Source organism: Dryobates pubescens, chromosome 9, assembly GCF_014839835.1.
Source record: "Dryobates pubescens isolate bDryPub1 chromosome 9, bDryPub1.pri, whole genome shotgun sequence".
NCBI lineage: Eukaryota > Metazoa > Chordata > Aves > Piciformes > Picidae > Dryobates > Dryobates pubescens.
The window spans coordinates 14,982,794-15,001,816 of NC_071620.1; the positions used below are offsets into that span (position 1 = coordinate 14,982,794).

General features: G+C 46.1%; 1 protein-coding gene across 1 annotated transcript in view; it reads left to right on the forward strand.

Annotated features, from left to right (window-relative positions):
• RAB31 (RAB31, member RAS oncogene family) overlaps nt 1–19,023 on the forward strand; it is an 85,137-nt gene that overhangs the window by 38,424 nt on the left and 27,690 nt on the right. The window contains exons 4-6 of the mRNA XM_054164419.1: nt 792–863; nt 4,064–4,170; nt 9,241–9,350. Of these exons, the coding sequence (XP_054020394.1) occupies nt 792–863; nt 4,064–4,170; nt 9,241–9,350 (289 nt within the window). The remainder of the gene's footprint in view (nt 1–791; nt 864–4,063; nt 4,171–9,240; nt 9,351–19,023) is intronic.

Genomic DNA, 19,023 nt, shown 5'->3' on the forward strand with positions numbered 1-19,023 from the left:
GGAACCTCCTGGGTTCAAGTTTGTGTCTTCTGTCCCTTTTCCTGTTGCTGGGCACCACTGAAAAGAGTCTAGCCCCAGTCTCTTGACACCCACCCCTTAGATATTGATAAGATCCCATCTCAGGCTGCTTTTCTCCTTGACACCCACCCTCAGATATTTATAGACATTAATAAGATCCTCTCTCAGCCTTCTCCAAAGTAAACAGTCTTTCTTCATAGGAGAGATGGTTATGAGTCCTGCAGTCATCCTTGTAGCTATCCATTGGACCCTCTCCAGTAGATTCCTGTCTCTCTTGAATTGGGGGAGCCCAAAACTGGATACAGTATTCCAGGAGTGGTCTCACCAGGGCAGAGCAGAGGGGGAGGAGAACCTTGACCTGCTGGCTACACTTTTACTGATGCACCCCAGGATACCATCATCCTTCTTGACCACAAGTGCACATTACTGTCCCATGAATAACTTGCTGTCCAGTAGGATTCCAAGGTCTTTTGCTTTGGAGCTGCTCTCCAGCAGGATGGCCCCTAATCTGTACTGGTGCCTGATGTTATTTTTGCCCAGGTGCATGATCTTCCTGTCAGAACTTGTTCTCAGAGTCCATGCTCTGCAATGGGAAAAGGCAGGAGACAAGGGAGCTCTGCTTCCTTGGCGTTTAAGGAAAATTAGAGGTGGGCGACCACTGAATTAGTGTGTTCTCTGTGGGATGAAAGAAAGTCAGTGGTCCTACCATGGCATGACCAAATGCATGATGATTCTGATTGATTGATTAATGACATTTTGTGTTGTGTTTTCAGTTTGCTGACTTGCTTCCAATGTATTACCGAGGTTCAACAGCAGCCGTGATCGTTTATGACATCACGAGATGGGTAAGACCGTCTGCATGCCTTTTGCCCCTGTTATATCCTCTGCTTGGGCCAGAGCTGAAATTAGAACCCACAACCACAGAAGTACTTGTGTGGGGGCTGGGTTCTTCAGAAGTTTGTGTAGATGTGGATGGAGGTGTCCTATTTCAGCGTGGTTTAAACTTTACCTAGACAAAAGGTTGGAGACTCTGTTTTGTCAGGGTTTGTTTGGCTTTCCTCTGGCTAAGTAGAATTATCACAACATCCTTCAGTATCCCCTCCCACCACCACCACCTATATCCTCTGCATGAAATTGAGTTATTACTACAAAAACCAGCAGGCCACTTTATCAGACATTCACCTCTTGGTGTGTTACTGGTGTTAACATTCATTATTTCATCTTGAATTTCCATTGCAGGACTTGGGTCTTTGAAAACAGTAATCATGGAATCATAGAATGGTTTGGGTTAAAAGGGATCTCCAAAGGTCATCTAGTCACATCCCTCTGCAGTAAGCAGGGGCATTCTCCACTAGATCAGGTGTGCTCAGAGCCCTGTTGAGCCTCACCTTGAACATCTCCAGGGATGAGGCCTCTACTACCTCCCTGGGCAACCTGTTGCTGTGTTCCACCAACCTCATAGAATAGCACCTGTTCCTAACATCCAATCTAAATCTGCTTTCCCTTAATTTCAAACCATTGCCCCTCGTACTAACACTCCAGGCCTTTGTAAACAGTCCCTCTACAGCCTTCTTCTAGGCCTTCAGGTACTGGCAGGCTGCTATTAGGTCTCCCTGGAGCCGTCTCTTCTCCAGGCTGAACAACTCCAGCTCCCTCAGCCTGTCCTCACAGCAGAGGTGTTCCAGCCCCCTGATCATTTTCATGGCCCTTCTCTGGACCCTCTCTATCAGGTCCATGTCCTGTCTGTGTTGAGGGCTCCAGAGATGAATGAAATAATAAGTCTCTGAGCTTTGTCTCAACATTATTCATTCGGAATGGAAACTCTTATTTTCAGATCCTAACCTGCTCAGGCTCATTTCTCAGGCAGAAGATGCTGGAAGGTTGTAGCTGCTTTTTGAGAGAAAACTCCTGCTGATAAAGCTGAGATAAAGGAGGTCATAATGGTTGGATGGGCCTGACAGTTCACTGGCATTTTATTCCTTTCCTGCCAATTGAATTTTATTCCTTTCCTGCCAATTATTTACTGCTAGGCTGAGGGGGTTGGGCTGGTTCTTCAGTGTGTTAGTGTAATGATCTGTGGCTGATGATGGTGGCTGCTGCTGCACACCAGTGCTCTTCTTTGCTACTTTGCCAAGGGGAGATGAGTGACTCGTGCTGGATTGATACTTATGTTGAATGTAAATATAGAATCAGAACTGACTTGGTTGAAAAAGACCTCTAAGATCACAAAGTCCAACCATTTTCTAACTCTACAAAATCTGCTGCTAAACCATGACCCTCAGCACCACATCTCTGCATTTTTTAAGTACCTCCAGAAATGAGAATTCAAACACCTCCCTGGGGAGCTTGTTGCAGTGTTTGAGAACCCTTTCAGTGAACAAGTTTCTTCTAATACCCAACCTGAACTTCCCCTGGTGTAACTTGAGGCCATTTCCTCTCATTCTATCACTTGTTAACAGGGAGAGGAGACCAACCCCCACTTCACTCCAACCTCCTTTCAGGTAGTTGTAGAGAGCTATAAATATCTTATAGTTGATCTTGCAATGCATTACAAGGATAGAATTCTGTTTTGCCAGCCTTTTTCCAAGCTTAGGTGCAACAGCTCTCAGAATAAAGAAGGGGAAATAGGACGGTCAGTGTGTGTTTCACTTTCTGATGCTTAATATTCAGCATTGATCATTAAAGCAGAATGGATGTTGTTTGTTTTTAACCAAATGACTGATAGTCTTCTCCATTCCGTGACACTGATGCAACCACTGCTGATAGAGACACAGCTCTTAGGTGCATTTCCAAAGGTGAAAAGAGAAAAAAAATATATATATATCTGGAAGCTCCCTTTGAATTTCAGTAAAAATTTCAACCATGTGTTCTAATTAGAATCTCTAGGAGCAAAGTGATTTTGATGCTGTTAGTTCATTAGTGGAAAGAAATAGAAAATTTACTGTTAAAAGGTAGGTTGCATCAGCCTGGAGGAGAGAAGGCTCTAGGGAGGTCTTTCAGTACTTAAAGGGGACAATAAGAAAGCTGGATGCTCCCCCTGTGCTCCACTCTGATGAGACTCCACCTGCAGTGCTGGGTCCAGCTCTGGAGTCCTCAGCACAGAAGAGACATGGACCTGTTGGACTGGGGCCAGGGGAGACCACAACAGGGATCTGAGAGCTGGAACCCTTCTGCTGTGAGGACAGGCTGAGAGAGTTGGACTTGTCCAGCCTGGAGAAGAGAAGGCTTCAGAGAGACCTTCTTGTGGCCTTAAGGGAGGCCTACAGGAAAGACAGGGACAGGTATTTTAGCAGGGCCTGCTGTGACAGATCAAGGGGTGATGGTTCCAAACTAAAAGAGGGAGATTTAGACTAGAGAGAAAGAAGCAGCTTATTGCAATGAAGGTGGTATGACACTGGCCCAGGTTATCCAGAGAAGTGGTAGATACCCCATCCCTAGAAACATTTCAGGTCAGGTTGTTTGGGGCTCTGAGGAAGATGGCCCTGCTGACTGCAGGGGTTTGGACTGTATGACATTTAAGGGTTCCTTCCAACCCAAAGTATTCTATGATTCTATGATCAAAAAGTGTTTGAATTCTGTACTTGGAGGAAAAAAGCCAAGTCAATTGTCACCTGTCTCTTTGGTTTCATGAGTAAACTGAGGTTTACCAACTCATAGATAGGGAAACACCATGGGGAGGAGGTCCCTGAAAGCTCTCCTGGATGATACCCAAAATATGACAGTGGTTGACATGATAATTCAGTGGGCATGAGCTGCAATTAGACAGATGAAGAGCTGTGGCAGTTTCTTTATCACTGAAAATGTAGGAAAAACATTCAGTGCTGCTTCCAGGGGGTAAAAGGGAGAAGCATCCAAGTCCAAGACTTAATTTGAGGACCTAAAGTTTGAAAAGCAGTTTACATAGATACAGCTATCTTCTTCTGGTCTTGTGAGCTACAAAGTCTTTATTGACTTTTCCTCTAACTTAAAAAAAACAAACAAAACAAGCAAATGCCACGATGGAGACTAGGCTGACTGCTTATTATCTGTTCTTTCTCTGACCTAGAGTTCATTTCATACTTTGAAGAAATGGGTGCAAGAACTAAAAGAACATGAGCCTGAAGACATTATAATCGCTATTGCTGGAAACAAATGTGATCTCTCTGATGTCAGGTAACGTGTCCGTCGGGGGTGGTGCTTTGGTTGCACTAAATATATAGTTTCCTACCTACCTTCAGGAAACCAATTTATATTATTATTATTATTATTAACATTATATTGTTCTGTGTTGTTATAATACGTTATTTTACAGAATCACAGAACATTTGGACCTCAACATTTGGCCCTTGCCCAAGCAGGATCACCTAAAGCAGGTCACACAGGAACGCATCCAGGCGGGTGTTGAATGTCTCCAGAGAAGGAGACTCCACAACCTCTCTGGGCAGCCTGCCCTCACAGTGACCCTCACAGTGAAACAGGTTTTCCTTACATTCATGTGGAACCTCCTATGCTCCAGCTGGCACCCATTTCCCCTTGTCCTATCTCTAAGAAGAGCCTGGCTGTGTCCTCCTGACACTTGCCCCTCACATATTTATAAACATGAATACGGTCACTTCTCAGTCTCCTCTTCTCCAAGCTACAGAGCCCCAGCTCCCTCAGCCTTTCCTCATAAGGAGATGTTTGACTCCCTTCATCATTCTTGTGGCTCTGTGGTGGACTCTCTCAAGCAGATCCCTGAGGTCCTTCTTGAACTGAGGGGCCCAGAACTGGACATAATATCCAGATATGGCCTCACCAGGGCAGAGTAGAGGGAGAGGAGAACCTCTCTTGACCTACTAACCACACCCATTCTAATACACCCCAGGATACCATTGTCCTTTTTGGCCACAAGGGCACATTGCTGGCTCATGGTCATCCTTCTGTCAACCAGGACCTCCATGTCCCTCTCCTCTGGGCTTGTCTCCAGCAGGTGAGTCCCTAAGCACCAGGTCCACATGGTGCTTGACCACCCCCAAGGATGGTGACTCCACCACTGCCCTGGGCAGACCATTCCAGTGTTTGAGAACCCTTCTCATACTGTTTCTAGGGTGCAGGTTTCACTTCAAGTCCTCAAGTTAACCTACCTCTGGTGGCACAGCAGGGCTTTATCCAGTCAAGGCATATACAAGAACTGGACCTGTGTGGGTTTTTAAAGGTTTTGGGCTTTTTGTTCCACTACCACTACCAGCCATGAGCCAACACAAAGCTGTGAGTCATTGCTTTGTGTACAACCTGAACAAGCCCTGAAGCTAGAAGGCTCTTGGTTTCTATTGGGCTAAGAAACAGGCACACAGATCACACAATCACAGAGTCACAGAATGGTTGGGGCTGGAAGCCACCTCTGTAGATCATCCAGTCCAACCTCAGTGCTAAAGCAGGGTCACCCATAGCAGGTTGCTCAGAATTGCAATGTCTGTGTGGGTTTGGAATCTCACCTGAGAATCTCTCCACAAATTCTCTGGGATGCTGGTTCCAGTTCTCTGTCACCCTCAAAATGAAGAAGTTTTACCTCATGAAGAAGTTTTTCCCTTGTGGTACAGTATAATTGTGTATCTGCTACATGATGTGATGTGCTTGCCAACATGGTGAACCTCAGTCCTGTAAGGCAAAACTAAAGGTTTCCAAATAGGAAGTAGGAGAAAGAGGAAAGGACAAAAATAAAAATAACCCAAAACCCAGCTAGCAGAAATCTGGAGCTTTCAGTTGCCCTGAGAGTCACTTTAAATTTATTGTTTAAGTGCTCCCAGCAATACAATTGCCTGGTTAAATCAAGAATAATAACTGTGGAGAGGGTGACAAAAGGCACCAATTGCAATAAATCCATAACCAGCCCTCCCTGTGCTTTTGGTGGCATTTACCATGGCACCAACATTTTCTATGCTGTGCCACCAGAGGTAGGTTAACTTGAGGACTTGAAGTGAAACCTGCACCCTAGAAACAGTATGAGAAGGGTTCTCAAACACTGGAATGGTCTGCCCAGGGCAGTGGTGGAGTCACCATCCTTGGGGGTGTTCAAGCACCATGTGGACCTGGTGCTTAGGGACATGGTTTAGTGTTGGACTCTTCAGTGCTGGTTGGAGGGTTGGACTGGATGATCTTCAAGGTCTCTTCCAACCAGATAGATTCTGTAATACTGGAATTTCTCACAAAGCAACTGATCTTTCCACCACATTATTCTTAAGCAGTAACAATGATGATCATCAGCTTCTTGCTCTTATTCAGCCAGTATAGCAATTCTATGTACAAAATGTTCTGGTGTTTGTGTGGTCCTCACTGTCCTCCATGAGCTTATGTCTCTTCTTCTTGTTTTCACAGAATCACAGAATTTCCAGGGTTGGAGGGGACCTCAAAGATCAGACAGTTCCACCCCACTGCTGTGGGCAGGGACACCTCACACTAGAGCAGGTTGCTCAGAGCCACATCCAGCCTGGCCTTAAAAACTTCCAGGGATGGGGCTTCTACCACCTTCCTGTTCCATGTCTCACCACCCTCATGGGGAAGAACTTCTTCCTAACATCCAATTTGAATCTACCCTTTCTAGTTTTGCTCCCTTCCCCCTAGTCCTGTCACTACCTGACATCCTAAAAAGTTCCTCACCAACTTTCTTGTAGGCCCCCTCAAAATACTGGAAGGCCAGAATAAGGTCTCCTCAAAGCTTTTTCTCCTCCAGACTGAATAGTTCCAACTCTCCCAGCTTGTCCTCATAGGAGAGGTGCTCCAGCCCTCTGATCATCCTCGTGGCCCTTCTCTGGACACCTTCCAGCACCTCCAGATCTTTCTTGTAATAGGGGCTCCAGAAATGGGTTCAGTACTCTTGGTGGGGTCTCACAGGAGTGGTGTAGAGAGGGAGAATCACCTCCCTCGACCTGCTGGCCACACTTCTCTTGATGCAGCCCAGGATGTGATTTGCTTTCTGGGCTACAAGTGCACACTGGTGGCTCATGTTGAGCTTCTCATCTACCAGCACCCCCAGGTCTTTTTCTTCAGGGCTGCTCTCAAGCCAGCTTATATCAGTGCTTGGGATTGCCCCGACCCAGATGCAGGACCTTGCACTTGGTTTTGGGGACTTGTTTTTCCTGTCTTCACTATTACAAATGGCTTTGATAGTATTTTTTTCATGCTGTTACTCTTTCTGCATCCCTCAACTGCTTTTTCTTTCTAAAGTCATCTCATGGATGGCCAGCTAAAGAGCAGACTCTCTCCTACGTGACATGCTTTCACAGTTGTCCCAGGAATGTGATTGTTTATGCAATGCATGCTGCTGTTTGCATTCTCTGCCTGCTTCATGTCTTCACATTAACTTCAGTAAAAATGGGTTTAGGTGAAACATGTAACCAGTTTATCAGACTATTTTCCAGTGAGCAAAAAACACATATACCCTTGGGCAGGGAGAATTTCAAACTGAGATGATGGGAGCACACAGGATCAAGCTGCTGTTTCTGTGGAAGTTCTGGCAGATATTTTGCTGGATATCAGAGAGACAGCAGCTTTACAAACCAGCATGGATAGATGCTAAAGAGGACAGGCTGACCCGGTTCTTGTTGGATTCTGCCACCTCTGTGGCTCCAGGAGATAACATGAGGAGGAATGAATGGAAGAAATAAGAGCTGATTTTCTTCCTTTGGGACATGAGTGGCACTATTTCTCATCATCATTTTCCACATTATGCTCCTCATTTAGCATCTCAGATTTGGTTTTCAGCTGCCAAGATGGATTTGGGATGCTCAGGGACTGTGCTGCTTTTCTCAGTGTTGTCAATCAGCAGTTACTGGCACTCTGTCAAGTTCTTCTCCACTTTGAAGGGATTTCTACAGGTAGACAGGCAATTTTGTTGAGAGCAAATCCTCCTTTGTTCCAATACTGCCAGCTCTAGGACTGGTGAGTGTTTGGCATACTTCTATATTGCAGTAATAGACTTTTCCTTCTGATATGTGTCCTGTCCTTCTGACAGGTCATTAAGAAGTGGTTTCAAAGAGAGGAGTCAAGACTTCAATGTTAAAATCACACAGGGATGTGTGTTGGAAAGGACTTTTGGAGATCATCCAGTCCAACCTGCTGCTTTTCCTCTTAGATCTATGATGGTCTTATCCTTTTCTTCCACCACAATAAAACCTTACCTAGCTTGAACACTTGGTGTGAGCAGTGCTGGTTGCTGCTTGGATCAGCAGAGTTGAGTGTCTATTCTGTTGTGTTTCAACAATGTTCTTATTGTGGTCAAGTTGAAAAACAAAACAAATGGGTTATAATTTAATCCCTTTTCACAAGCCATGGATCCAGCAGCAAGTCCAAGAAGTCTGCAGATTTCTCATTGCTGAAATTTTGACATTTTCAGTCTCATCACCTAAATGCCATAAAAAGAATGCTAGGACTACAGTGCAAGTGTAGAGTCCTGCACCTGGGGAGGAAAAAGCCCCTGCACCACTACAGGTTAAGGATTGACCTGCTGGAAAGCAGCTCTACACAGTAGGACCTGGGAGTGCTGGTGGGCAATAAGTTCACCATGAGCCAGCAACGTACTCTTGTGGACAAGATGGCAAATGGTCACCTGAGGTACATTAAGAAGACTGGGGCCAGCAGGTGAGGCCACTTTTGCAGTATTTGGTCCAGTTCTGGGCTCCTCAGTTCAAGAGCAACAGGGAACTACTGGAGAGAGTCCAGTGGAGGCTACAAAGATGCTGAGGGGACTGGAGCATCTCTGTGAGGAGGAAAGGCCAAGAGACCTGAGGCTGTTTAGCCTGGAGAAGAGCAGCCTGAGAGGGGATCTTCTCAATGCTGATCAATAGCTACAGGGTGGGGGACAAGAGGATGGGGCCAGACTCTTTTCAGTGGTGCCCATCAACTGGACAAGAGGCAAGGGACACAAACTGGATCACAGGAAGTTCCTCCTAAACATAATCTTTGCTGTGAGGGTGACTGAGACCTGGAACAGGCTGCCCAGAGAGGTTGTGGAGTCTCCTCTGGAGATGTTTCAAACCTGTCTAGACATGATCCTGGGCAACCTGCTGTTGGTCACCCTGCTTTAGCACGGTGGTTGGACCAGATGATCTCCAACCCCAAACCTTCTGTGTGATTCTGTGAAGAGCATACCAATGTTTTCCTGAGTAGGCTGTTGGAGACTTTTTTTAAGTTATTTTTCCAAAATGAAATTATTTTCTTTACATTTGTTTTCTTTGGTTTCTAAATTTGTAATTATTTTCTTTGCAGGAAGGTTCCTCTGGAGATGGCCAAAGACTATGCAGAATCCATAGGTGCAATTTATCTTGAAACCAGTGCAAAGAGTGGTCATAACATTACTGAACTTTTTAAAGCAATCAGTGAGTAAATGCTCCATTTATTTATTTACTGGTGATTCTTTGGAGACATTCTGCAAATAGCTATTTTGGGTCTAAAACCTTCTTTCCCAGGGACATCTACTGGGCAATCTACTGGGCCAGTAGCATGGCTGTTATCTCTTGCAGATGTAAACTAAGAATGACTCTGAATCCACTAGAGAAATGCATAGTAGATAGTAGGTATGGGGTAAGCCTGTTCCTTCTAAATACGTGTATACATTCTGACCCGGGTCACAACTTCTGTTCTGGGCCAAGCCCGCTTTAGAGGTGATCCTGTTGATCTTATCATCTTGTTGATAACAACTTAGATGTTGAGAAATGCATCTGGAGGTCTGTGAAAAAGCAGAAGAGTAGGCCAAGGGGAAATCTCATCACTCTCTACAACTACCTGTTGGAGTGAGAAAGGGGCAGCTCCTCCTTGGTGGCAAGAAACAGGGCTAGAGGGAATGGTTTCAAGCTGCACCAGGGGAGATTCAGGCTGAATATTAGGAAATATTTCTTCACTGAAAGGGTTCTCAAACATTGGAATGGTCTGCCCAGGGCAGTGGTGGAGTCACTGTTCCTGGAGGATTTCAAGCAGTGTGTGGACCTGTCACTTAGGGACATGGTTAGTGTTAACCTTTCAGTGCTGGGTTAAGGGTTGGACTGGATGATCTCCAAGGTGTCTTCCAACCAGATAGAGTCTGTGATTCTGTGCTTATCAGTGAAAGATGTAGCTCTTGTTTGAACAGCGTTTGGCTCTTTGCTCTGCATTCTTCGCTCTTCACTGCCAGGGTGCACTGCTGACTCACGCTCAGTTTGCTGCCCTCAGGTCTTTTTGGCACAGCTGCTTCCCAGGCACCCAGTTTGCCTCATAGCCAGGGGCTCCTCCTCCCCACAAGCAGGGCTTGGTATTTGTCCTTTCTGAACCACACAAGGCTTCTGTTGTCCCATTCCTCCCTGCAGCCTAAGGCTGTCAAACAGCAGACTTGCCCTCAAGGGTTTTGAACGTTCCTCTGAGTTGGGTATCATCTGAGGGTTGTAGTTCATGACTATTTTTGCCTCCTTCAGGACAGTGATAAAAATACTAAGCAAGGTTCTGCATTTGCAACTGGCCTATGGTAGATACATCCTGATCACCACTGGCCTTTGAATCTGATCATCCAGCCCATTTTTCACACAGCTACCAGTCTGCCTATCTAGGCATTATCATCCCAACTTGCCCTTTTGGAAGACATATCTAACAGTCACCTTTCTTTAGTCATAGGGGACCTCTCACATTCTCCACCACCTTTCAGAAATGACAGGGATGATAAAAAATGGCCTTGCAGTGACATTGGCTTCCTCCCTCTGCATCCTCAGGGTTGTATGGGTTGAGCTTTCTTAAGAGCTCCATGGTGTGGTCCTCTTTCACTAATGATGGTTCCTCTTCTCCATGAATTTGCTTCCTTAAGGCCTTGTCTTTTCATTTTTCCCCTTCTTTTTCCTTTTCCATTTCTATATTCCTTTCCCTTTCCATTTCTATTTCCCTTTCCACTTCTATTTCCCTTTCCACTTCCCTTCCCCCTTCTACCTTCCCCATTCCCCCTCCCCCCTTCCCTTCCCCTTCTACCTCTTCCTTCCTTCTCTTAATGGACTACTCTTGAATTGGTTACTGAGAAAAGTTATTCATAGAGTATGTTACCTTTCTTTTACCTCCTTTAACCAAGGAGGAGAGTGTGAGATGGCTTTGTGGAGGAATCAGTTCTTCCTAATGATGGTTTCCTTGATTGTCTCTGTTGGATTCTTGTGAATGTTCTGGGGGAGGACCTCCTCCTCACCTCGTAATTAGTTAATTAGTTTCTGTCTCTGCCAGGCAGTGCTACAGCTGGCAGTGTGCACTGCCCCTAATAATGGGTATGATGGACAGGGAAAATCAGCTAAATTGAGTTTAGGCTGAACTAGATACTCAGGCAAGTGCACTTAATTCCACAGGCAATTAGTTCTATATATAGAAATATTTGGTCTCCCTGGATGTTGTCTTGACCTTACGAAGTGCTCAGCTGAGAGAAAGCAGAGAGCTGGTAGTTGGTATGCATAGAAATACTGTGGAAACCAAATGAAAATGCTTCATCAGCAAGAGGATTAATTAGTGTAATTGTGAGGGCACGGATAACTTTCTGAGTGTGGAGTTCTGCACCTGGGGAGGAATAAGCCCCTGCACCAGGGCAGGTGAGGGGTTGACCTGCTGGGAAGTAGCTCTACAGAGTAGGACCTGGGAGTGCTGGTGGACAAGTTCACCATGAGCCAGGAATGTGCCCTCAAGGCCAAGAAGGCAAATGGTGCCCTGTAGTGAATGAAGAAGTGTATTGCCAGCAGGCTGAGGGAGGATCTCCTCCTCTCCTACTCTGCCCTAGTGAGGACACATCTAGAGTACTGAGGCCAGTTCTGGGCTCCCCAGTTTAAGAAAGACAGGGAACTGCTGGAGAGAGTCCATGGGAGGCTACAAAGACACTGAGGGGACTGGAGCATCTCTATGAGGAGGAAAGGCTGTGAGACCTGGGGCTGTTTAGCCTGGAGAAGAGCAGCCTGAGAGGGAATCTTCTCAATGCTGATCAGCATCTAAAGGGTAAGCATCAAGAAGATTCAGAGATTCACATTGCATTGAGTTGGAAGGGACCCTCAAAGGTCATCTTGTCCAACTTCCCTGCAGTGAGCAGTGACACCTCCAAGTAGATCAGGCTGCCCAGGGCCACCTGGGCAGGATGGGGCCAGACTCTTTTCAGTGATGCCCAGCAACAGGACAAGAGGTAACAGGCACAAATTGTGAAACAGGAAGTTTCATCTAAACAGGAGGAAAAACTTCTTTGCTGTGAGGGCAAAAGAAACCTGGACCAGGCTGCCTAGAGAGGTTGTGGAGTCTCCTTCTCTGGAGAGATTCCAAACCTACCTGGACATTGTGATCCTGTGCAACCTGCTCAGGGTGACCCTGCTTTAGCAAGGGGGCTGGATGATATCCAGAAGGTCCCTCCCAACCCCCACCATGCTGGGATTCTCTGTTATATTTTATATCACTTCATCTTTGTGCAATTACATAGTCTGCCTGTGCCCAAGTCCCATGGCAGCATTTCTGCCTTTCCAGCCTACAGAGTCCCTCTGTGGCCACATCTCCTACCCTGGTGACCAGTTTTATTTGTGGGATACCCCAGAAGTCATTCCACAACTTAAGCTTGGCCATCACACTGCCTGAGAGTTCATGCCCTTCTCTTTGTGCTGCTCTAGAAGGGCAGCAATTTCTGTTTGCCTTGGATCTTGTGGGTAGACTATTGCCTCTTTTCCAGGCTGGATTTTGAAGGGTATTCCAACATGGGTGAAGAATTTCCCCATTAAAAACCTTCTAGAAATCAATATCTGAAGTAGAGTAAACTACATTTTAACAGAGCTAAAAACTTTACCTCCTGCATGCTTATGCCCTTCATTTCCCAGGAGCATTTGAGCCTAATATTTTTTTCTTTCTGAGGTATCTAACAACTGTCTCTTTCTCAGGGAAAATGTTGTGAAGGGAATGAAACAGTATAATGGGAAAAAAATTACTCAACATAATGATACAAAGAAGGCAGAAAATAAAAGGGGAACTGGGATGTTTTGCTGACAGCCAGATAGATCTGGGGAAAATGACAGAGGTTCTAGACAGATCTCTTCATTTCTGAGGTTGTTACATCACACTGTTTCTTCAAGAACTTTTTCTTTTTCAGGTAAGTTTCTCTGAGGATTGGAGCATCTTCAGAACACAATCTCAGCATAAATCTGTTGTCCTTAATTCTTCTCCAGAAAAGAAAAGATGTGAAAGATCAAAATCTATCAAAGTTTCTGATTTTTTGAAGATAGGGCAACTCCCCTCTTCTGAGACACCTGGAACACCATGTCCAGCTTTTGGGACCCCAAGACAAGGACATGAAACTGTTAGAGCAGGTCCAAAGTATGCCATGAAGATGATTAGAGGGCTGTATCACCTCTCCTATGAAGACAGGCTGAGAGAGCTGGGGTTGTTGAGCCTGGAGAAGAGAAGGCTCCAGGGAGACCTTAGAGCAGCCTTTCAGTGTTTCAAGAGGGTTACAGGACAGCTGGAGAGGGACTTTCTAGATAGACATGGAGTGAGAGGGTGAGGGGTAATGGCTTCTAGTTGGAAGAAGCTCCATCTAGAGTAGACATTAGGGAGAAATTCTTCCCCAGGAGGGTGGTGAGGCACTGGAGCATGTTGCCCAGAGAAACTGTGGAGCCTCCAAGCCTGGAAGTGTTCAAAGCCACATTGGATGGGGCCTTGAGCAACCTGGTCTAATAGGAGGTGTCCTTGTCCAGGGCAGAGTGGTTGGAACTAGATGATCTTTAAGGTCTCTTCCAACCCAAGCCATTCTGTGAATAAGGCTGAGGTTAAGGCTGAGGTTAAGACTGAGCACAACAGTCAGGACAGACTGTCTTCTCCACGCTAGAGACATTTAACTGCTCTGTGGAATGGGCTGTAGCTCCTGGCTGGCTGTGGGACCCCTGGGATTTCAGATGGAAAGCCACCACACTTAACCTGGTTACATTTAGCAGTGCCTGAGCAAAGGCTTGTTTTGATTGTGAAATATCACATGGCTGTTACATTTCTCTGTAAACAAGAAAATAATATTTTTAGTAGCTGCATATTCCCCACTTGGGCTGCATTCTCCAGGGTCTTTCTGGAAAGGATTTTGGTGTAAAAAGGGTTTAAGCTGAGGGTGGTTTTTCATGTGTTACAGCAGTTCTCTTTTAATAGCTGAGTGTCTATAGGATTGAATGGTATTAGTTTTTTATCCCCAGTCTTAGGATCCTAGGCACAGCAGCTCCTTGTCACTGCTTTGTACTTCAGCAGCAGCAAGAATGTCAGGAATGCTTTATACAGCAGCAGCAGCAGCACAGTGTAGAATTGTATCTCAGAATGGGTTGGGTTGGGAGGGACCTGTAAAGGTCAGCTAGTCCAACCTCTCAGCAGTGAGCAGGAACATCTTCAACTAGAGCAGGTTGTGACCTGGAATGATTCCAAGGATGGGGCGTCTACCATCTTTCTGGGCAACCTGAGCCGGTGTCTCACCACCCTCAGTGTGAAAGATTTCTTTCTTCTTTAGTGTAAATCTTCCTCTTTTAGTTTAAAGCCATCACCCCTTATCCTGTCACAACAGGCCATGCTAAAAAAGTCTGCCCCTATCTTTCTTTTAGGTCCTCTTTAAGCACTGAATGGCCATAAGAAGCCTTCTCTTCTTCAGGCTGAACAACCCCAACTCTCTCAGCCCGGCCTCACAGTAGAGAGGTTCCAGCTCTCCCATCGTTTTTGCGGTTTCCTCTGGACCCACTCTAACAGCTCCATGTCACTCTTGTGCTGGGAGCTCCACAGCTGGACCCAGCACTGCAGGTGGGGTCTTAGCAGAGAAGGGCAGAGGGGCAGAATCACCTCCCTCCACCTGCTGCCCACGCTGCTGGGGATGCAGCCCAGGACACAGTTGGCTTCTGGGCTGTGAGTACACATTGCCAGCTCATGTCCAGCTTTTCACTCATCAGCACCCCCAAGTCCTTCTCCACACAGCTACTCTCAGTCCCTTCATCGCCTGGCCTGGCCTGGTACCATGAGTTGCCCTGACCCATATTAAGGACCCTGCACTTAGCATTCTTGAACCTCATGACATTTCCACAGGCCCACTTCTCAACCATATCCAAATCCCTCTGGATGATATCCTGTCCCTCAGGTGTGTCTAAAGTCGCATTTGTGCAGGAGGTCACACCATGTTTGTATTGGCCCTTCTGGTTGCTGGCCTTTAGTCCACTGATCACTGTTTGTACTCTGGAAGGCAGCTCACCCATTGAAACTGTCTGGTTTTCCCTGACTGAAGAAGGTGCCCCAAGTGTGCTGTCATTCAGGAGCAATCGCAACCCAGCAGCGTTCAGACACCTGTTCATCTGATAGCTCAGATAAGCCTCAGACACCTTCTCCAAATCTGGTTCACGCCCAGCTGTTTGTCCCCAGCCTGTGTACCTCAGTGTGAAGGTGGCCCAGATACAAAGAGAAGATTACATCAACACTGTGCTCCCTAAATGACAGACCAGACCTCCCAGGTTAATACCAGTCTGCATCAGTAGGTTCAAAAGTAAACAGGAGTGGGATGGGTAAGTCACTGAGTAAGCCAAGTGAAACAGGAGATAAACTTGAGCTCAAATGAAAACTAAATGATGGGCATGAAAACTAAATGGGCAGCCCTGAAACAGCCTGCCCAAGGAAATGGTGGAGTCATCATCCTTGCAGGGATTTCAAAGCCATGTAGATGTGGTGCTGTGGGACGTGGTTTAGTAGTGGACTTGGCAGTGCTGGATTCAGTTGGACCTGATGCCCTTAAAGGTCTTTGCCAACCTGAACCATTCTGTGAAGTGTTGGAGATCGGTGTGTGACCAAAGATTGAAGCATTTCAGCATCTTCTGTCAAGAGTAAGAGAGAAGTGAGGAATAAGATTGTCAGAGTCACCTTATGGAAGAAGTGTAAAGAGTTAGCACGCTTGGTCTCACTGATGGTTGCACTGGGAGGCTGATGTTCAAGGATCCAGATAACAATGTTCTTCCTAGATGAGGCTTCCTAATTAGAGCAGAGTGTCTCAGTCTTGGGATCCAGCCTTTCATGTGGTAAGTGCTCAGTTAGAAATGCATGAAGCTATTGATTTTCTGATGCCTTGCAAGCAGCTCATGGATTGAATATTTAATGTAACCCAAATACAGCCAAACACTTGTTTCCTAGAAATACTGGGGGATCTATAGAGAAAAGGAAAAAAAGAAGCCTCTAAAAGGATGGGAAAACATCACCCAGGCTTGTTTGAGAACATATTCTTTACTATTTATACTCCCTGTGTTCTATGATTAGTTGTCCTCTCTCTTTCAAATTTTAATTTAATGAGTTGTTGGAATGTGTCCAAAGAAGGAAACTGAAGCTGGTGAAGGGTCTAGAACACAAGTCTTGTGAGGAGCAGCTGAGGGAGCTGGGGTTGTTTAGCCTGGAGAAAAGGAGGCTGAGTGGAGGCCTTCATACTCTGAACAGCTACTTGAAAGGAGATTAGATTGAGGTGGGAGTCATTCTCTTTTCCTAGGTAACAAGTGGTAGACAAGAGGAAATAGCCTCAAGTTGTACCAGGGGAGGTTTAGGTTGGACATGAGGAAAATGTCATCCCTGAAAGGGTTGTCAAGCCCTGGAACAGGCTGCCAGGGCAGTGGTGGAGTCGCCATCCCCACAAGTGTTGAAAAAATGTGTAAGATGTGGCACTAAGGGACATGTTTTAGTAGTAACTTGACAGTGTTAGGTTAATGGTTGGAAATGATGATCTTAAAGGTCTTTTCCAACCTTAATGATTCTATGATTCTAAAACTTAGTGGCCTTTCAACTACTCCTACACTCCACTTGTGAGGTCTTGGATTTCTCTGCAACCAGAGGAGAGCTCTTCAACACAAGCTAATAAATAAACCAAACCAATCCAAAATTAATTACAGCAGGACCTCAAATCAAGTTTGGATCTCCTGGTAATTAAAGGCAGTAGGAATTGCTTTGTTTACTTTGATGCATGTAAGGTGTAAATCTTTCTTTCTGTATTTTTTATTTTCCTTTCCTTGCAGATTTTAATTAAATGAGTAAAGTTTAGTTGCATTGTTCCTTCTCCTATCAAGAACTTCAGTGTCAGGAAGCTATGCTTTTGCTTTGAAAAGATAAAGGGTTTTATTCTGTTGTATGGAGATGATGTTAGAGGTGCGACCAGTAGTATTTAATTGCAACTTAGCTATGCTTAGTTATGCAATATCCTTTACTGGATGTCTCACCTTCCCTCAAAACTTACAACGTGAAGCAAACAGTAGATCAGCTCTGTCTATTAGGGAGATCCTGCTTCAACACAAGTATGAGGGAGAAGAAATTGGAAAAGAACTGGTGGGCCAAGCTTTAGAACCCATGTGAGAGTTGTGAGGAACTTATCATAATATCATAGAATCAGTCAGGGTTGGAAGGGACCACAAGGATCATCTAGTTCCAACCCCCCTGCCATGGGCAGGGACACCCCACACTAGATCAGGCTGGCCAGAGCCTCATCCAGCCTGGGCTTAAACACCTCCAGGGATGGGGCCTCAACCACCTCCCTGGACAACCCATTCCAGGGCTTCACCACTCTCATGGTGAAGAACTTCCTCCTCACATCCAGCCTGAATCTCCCACCTCCAGCTTCATTCCATTCCCCCTAGTCCTATCACTACCTGATATCCTGAGAAGTCCCTCCCCAGCCTTCTTGTAGGCCCCCTTCAGATACTGGAAGGCCACAATAAGGTCACCTCGGAGCCTTCTCTTCTCCAGACTGAACAGCCCCAACTCTTTCAGTCTGTCCTCACAGGAGAGGTGCTCCAGCCCTCTGATCATCCCTGTGGCCCTTCTCTGGACACCTTCCAGCACGTCCATATCCCTCTTGTAATAGGGGCTCCAGAACTGGACACAGTACTCCAGGTAGGGTCTCACCAGAGCTGAGCAGAGGGGGAGAATCACCTCCCTTGACCTGCTGGCCACACTTCTCTTGATGCAGCCCAGGATCTGATTGGCCTTCTGGGCTGCAAGTGCACACTGAGAGCTCATGTTGAGCTTCTTGTCCACCAGCACCCCCAAGTCTCACTCCTCAGGGCTGCTTTCCAGCCAGTCACTGCCCAGCCTGGATTTGTGCCTGGGATTGCCTCGACCCAGATGCAGGACCCTGCATTTGGTCTTGTTGAACCTCATGAGGTTGACTTGTGCCCACCTCTCCAGCCTGTCAAGGTCCCTCTGGATGGCATGCCTTCCCTCCAGTGTGTCTGCTGTACCACACAGCTTGGTGTCATCAGCAAACTTGCTGAGGGTGCACTCAATGCTACTGTCCATGGCACCCACAAAGATGTTGAACAAGACTGGTCCCAGGACTGATCCCTGAGGGACTCTGCTTGTCACTGGCCTCCACTGGGACATGGACCCATTGACAGCCACTCTTTGGGTGAGGCCATCAAGCCAGTTCTTTACCCATCTAGTGGCCCACCCAACTTCTAGAACACCAGTGAAACTGGATTCAAAGGCTTTGGGGAGATAAGCAGAATGACTGTCCCAAGTCCTACAGATGCAGAAAGAGTCTTGTATGCGAGCTCCAGAACTGTTGGGTAAGAAGTGCCTGCTGCCTTCTGCTGTGCTTTGTAGATGGTTGTTTGGATGTGGTACTTAGGGATGTGGTTCAGGGGTGAACTTTGTAGAGCAGGGTTGATGGTTGGACTACTTGATCCCAAGGGTCTTTTCTAACCTGAATGATTCTGTGATTAGTGAGGTTTAGGGAGAACAGTGCTTTCCAGGGGCTTACCTAGCAATTTTAGGAGAGGGCTCTGACCATTTTTTATCTGTTCTACCACTACTTAGGCCTTGGGGACCTACAGGAAAGATGAAAGAGACTCCTTATCAGGGAGTGTATGGTAGGATGAAGTGTTAACAGTTTAAAACTGGAAGAGAGTAGTTCTATATTAGATATTAAGAAGTCTGTATTAATATCATGGTGAACTAATACCAGGTTGCCCAGAGACGTGTTCAGAGCCAAGTTGGATGGGGTTTGAGTAACTTGGTCTAGTAGGAGGTGTCTCTGCCCATGGCATAGTTGGA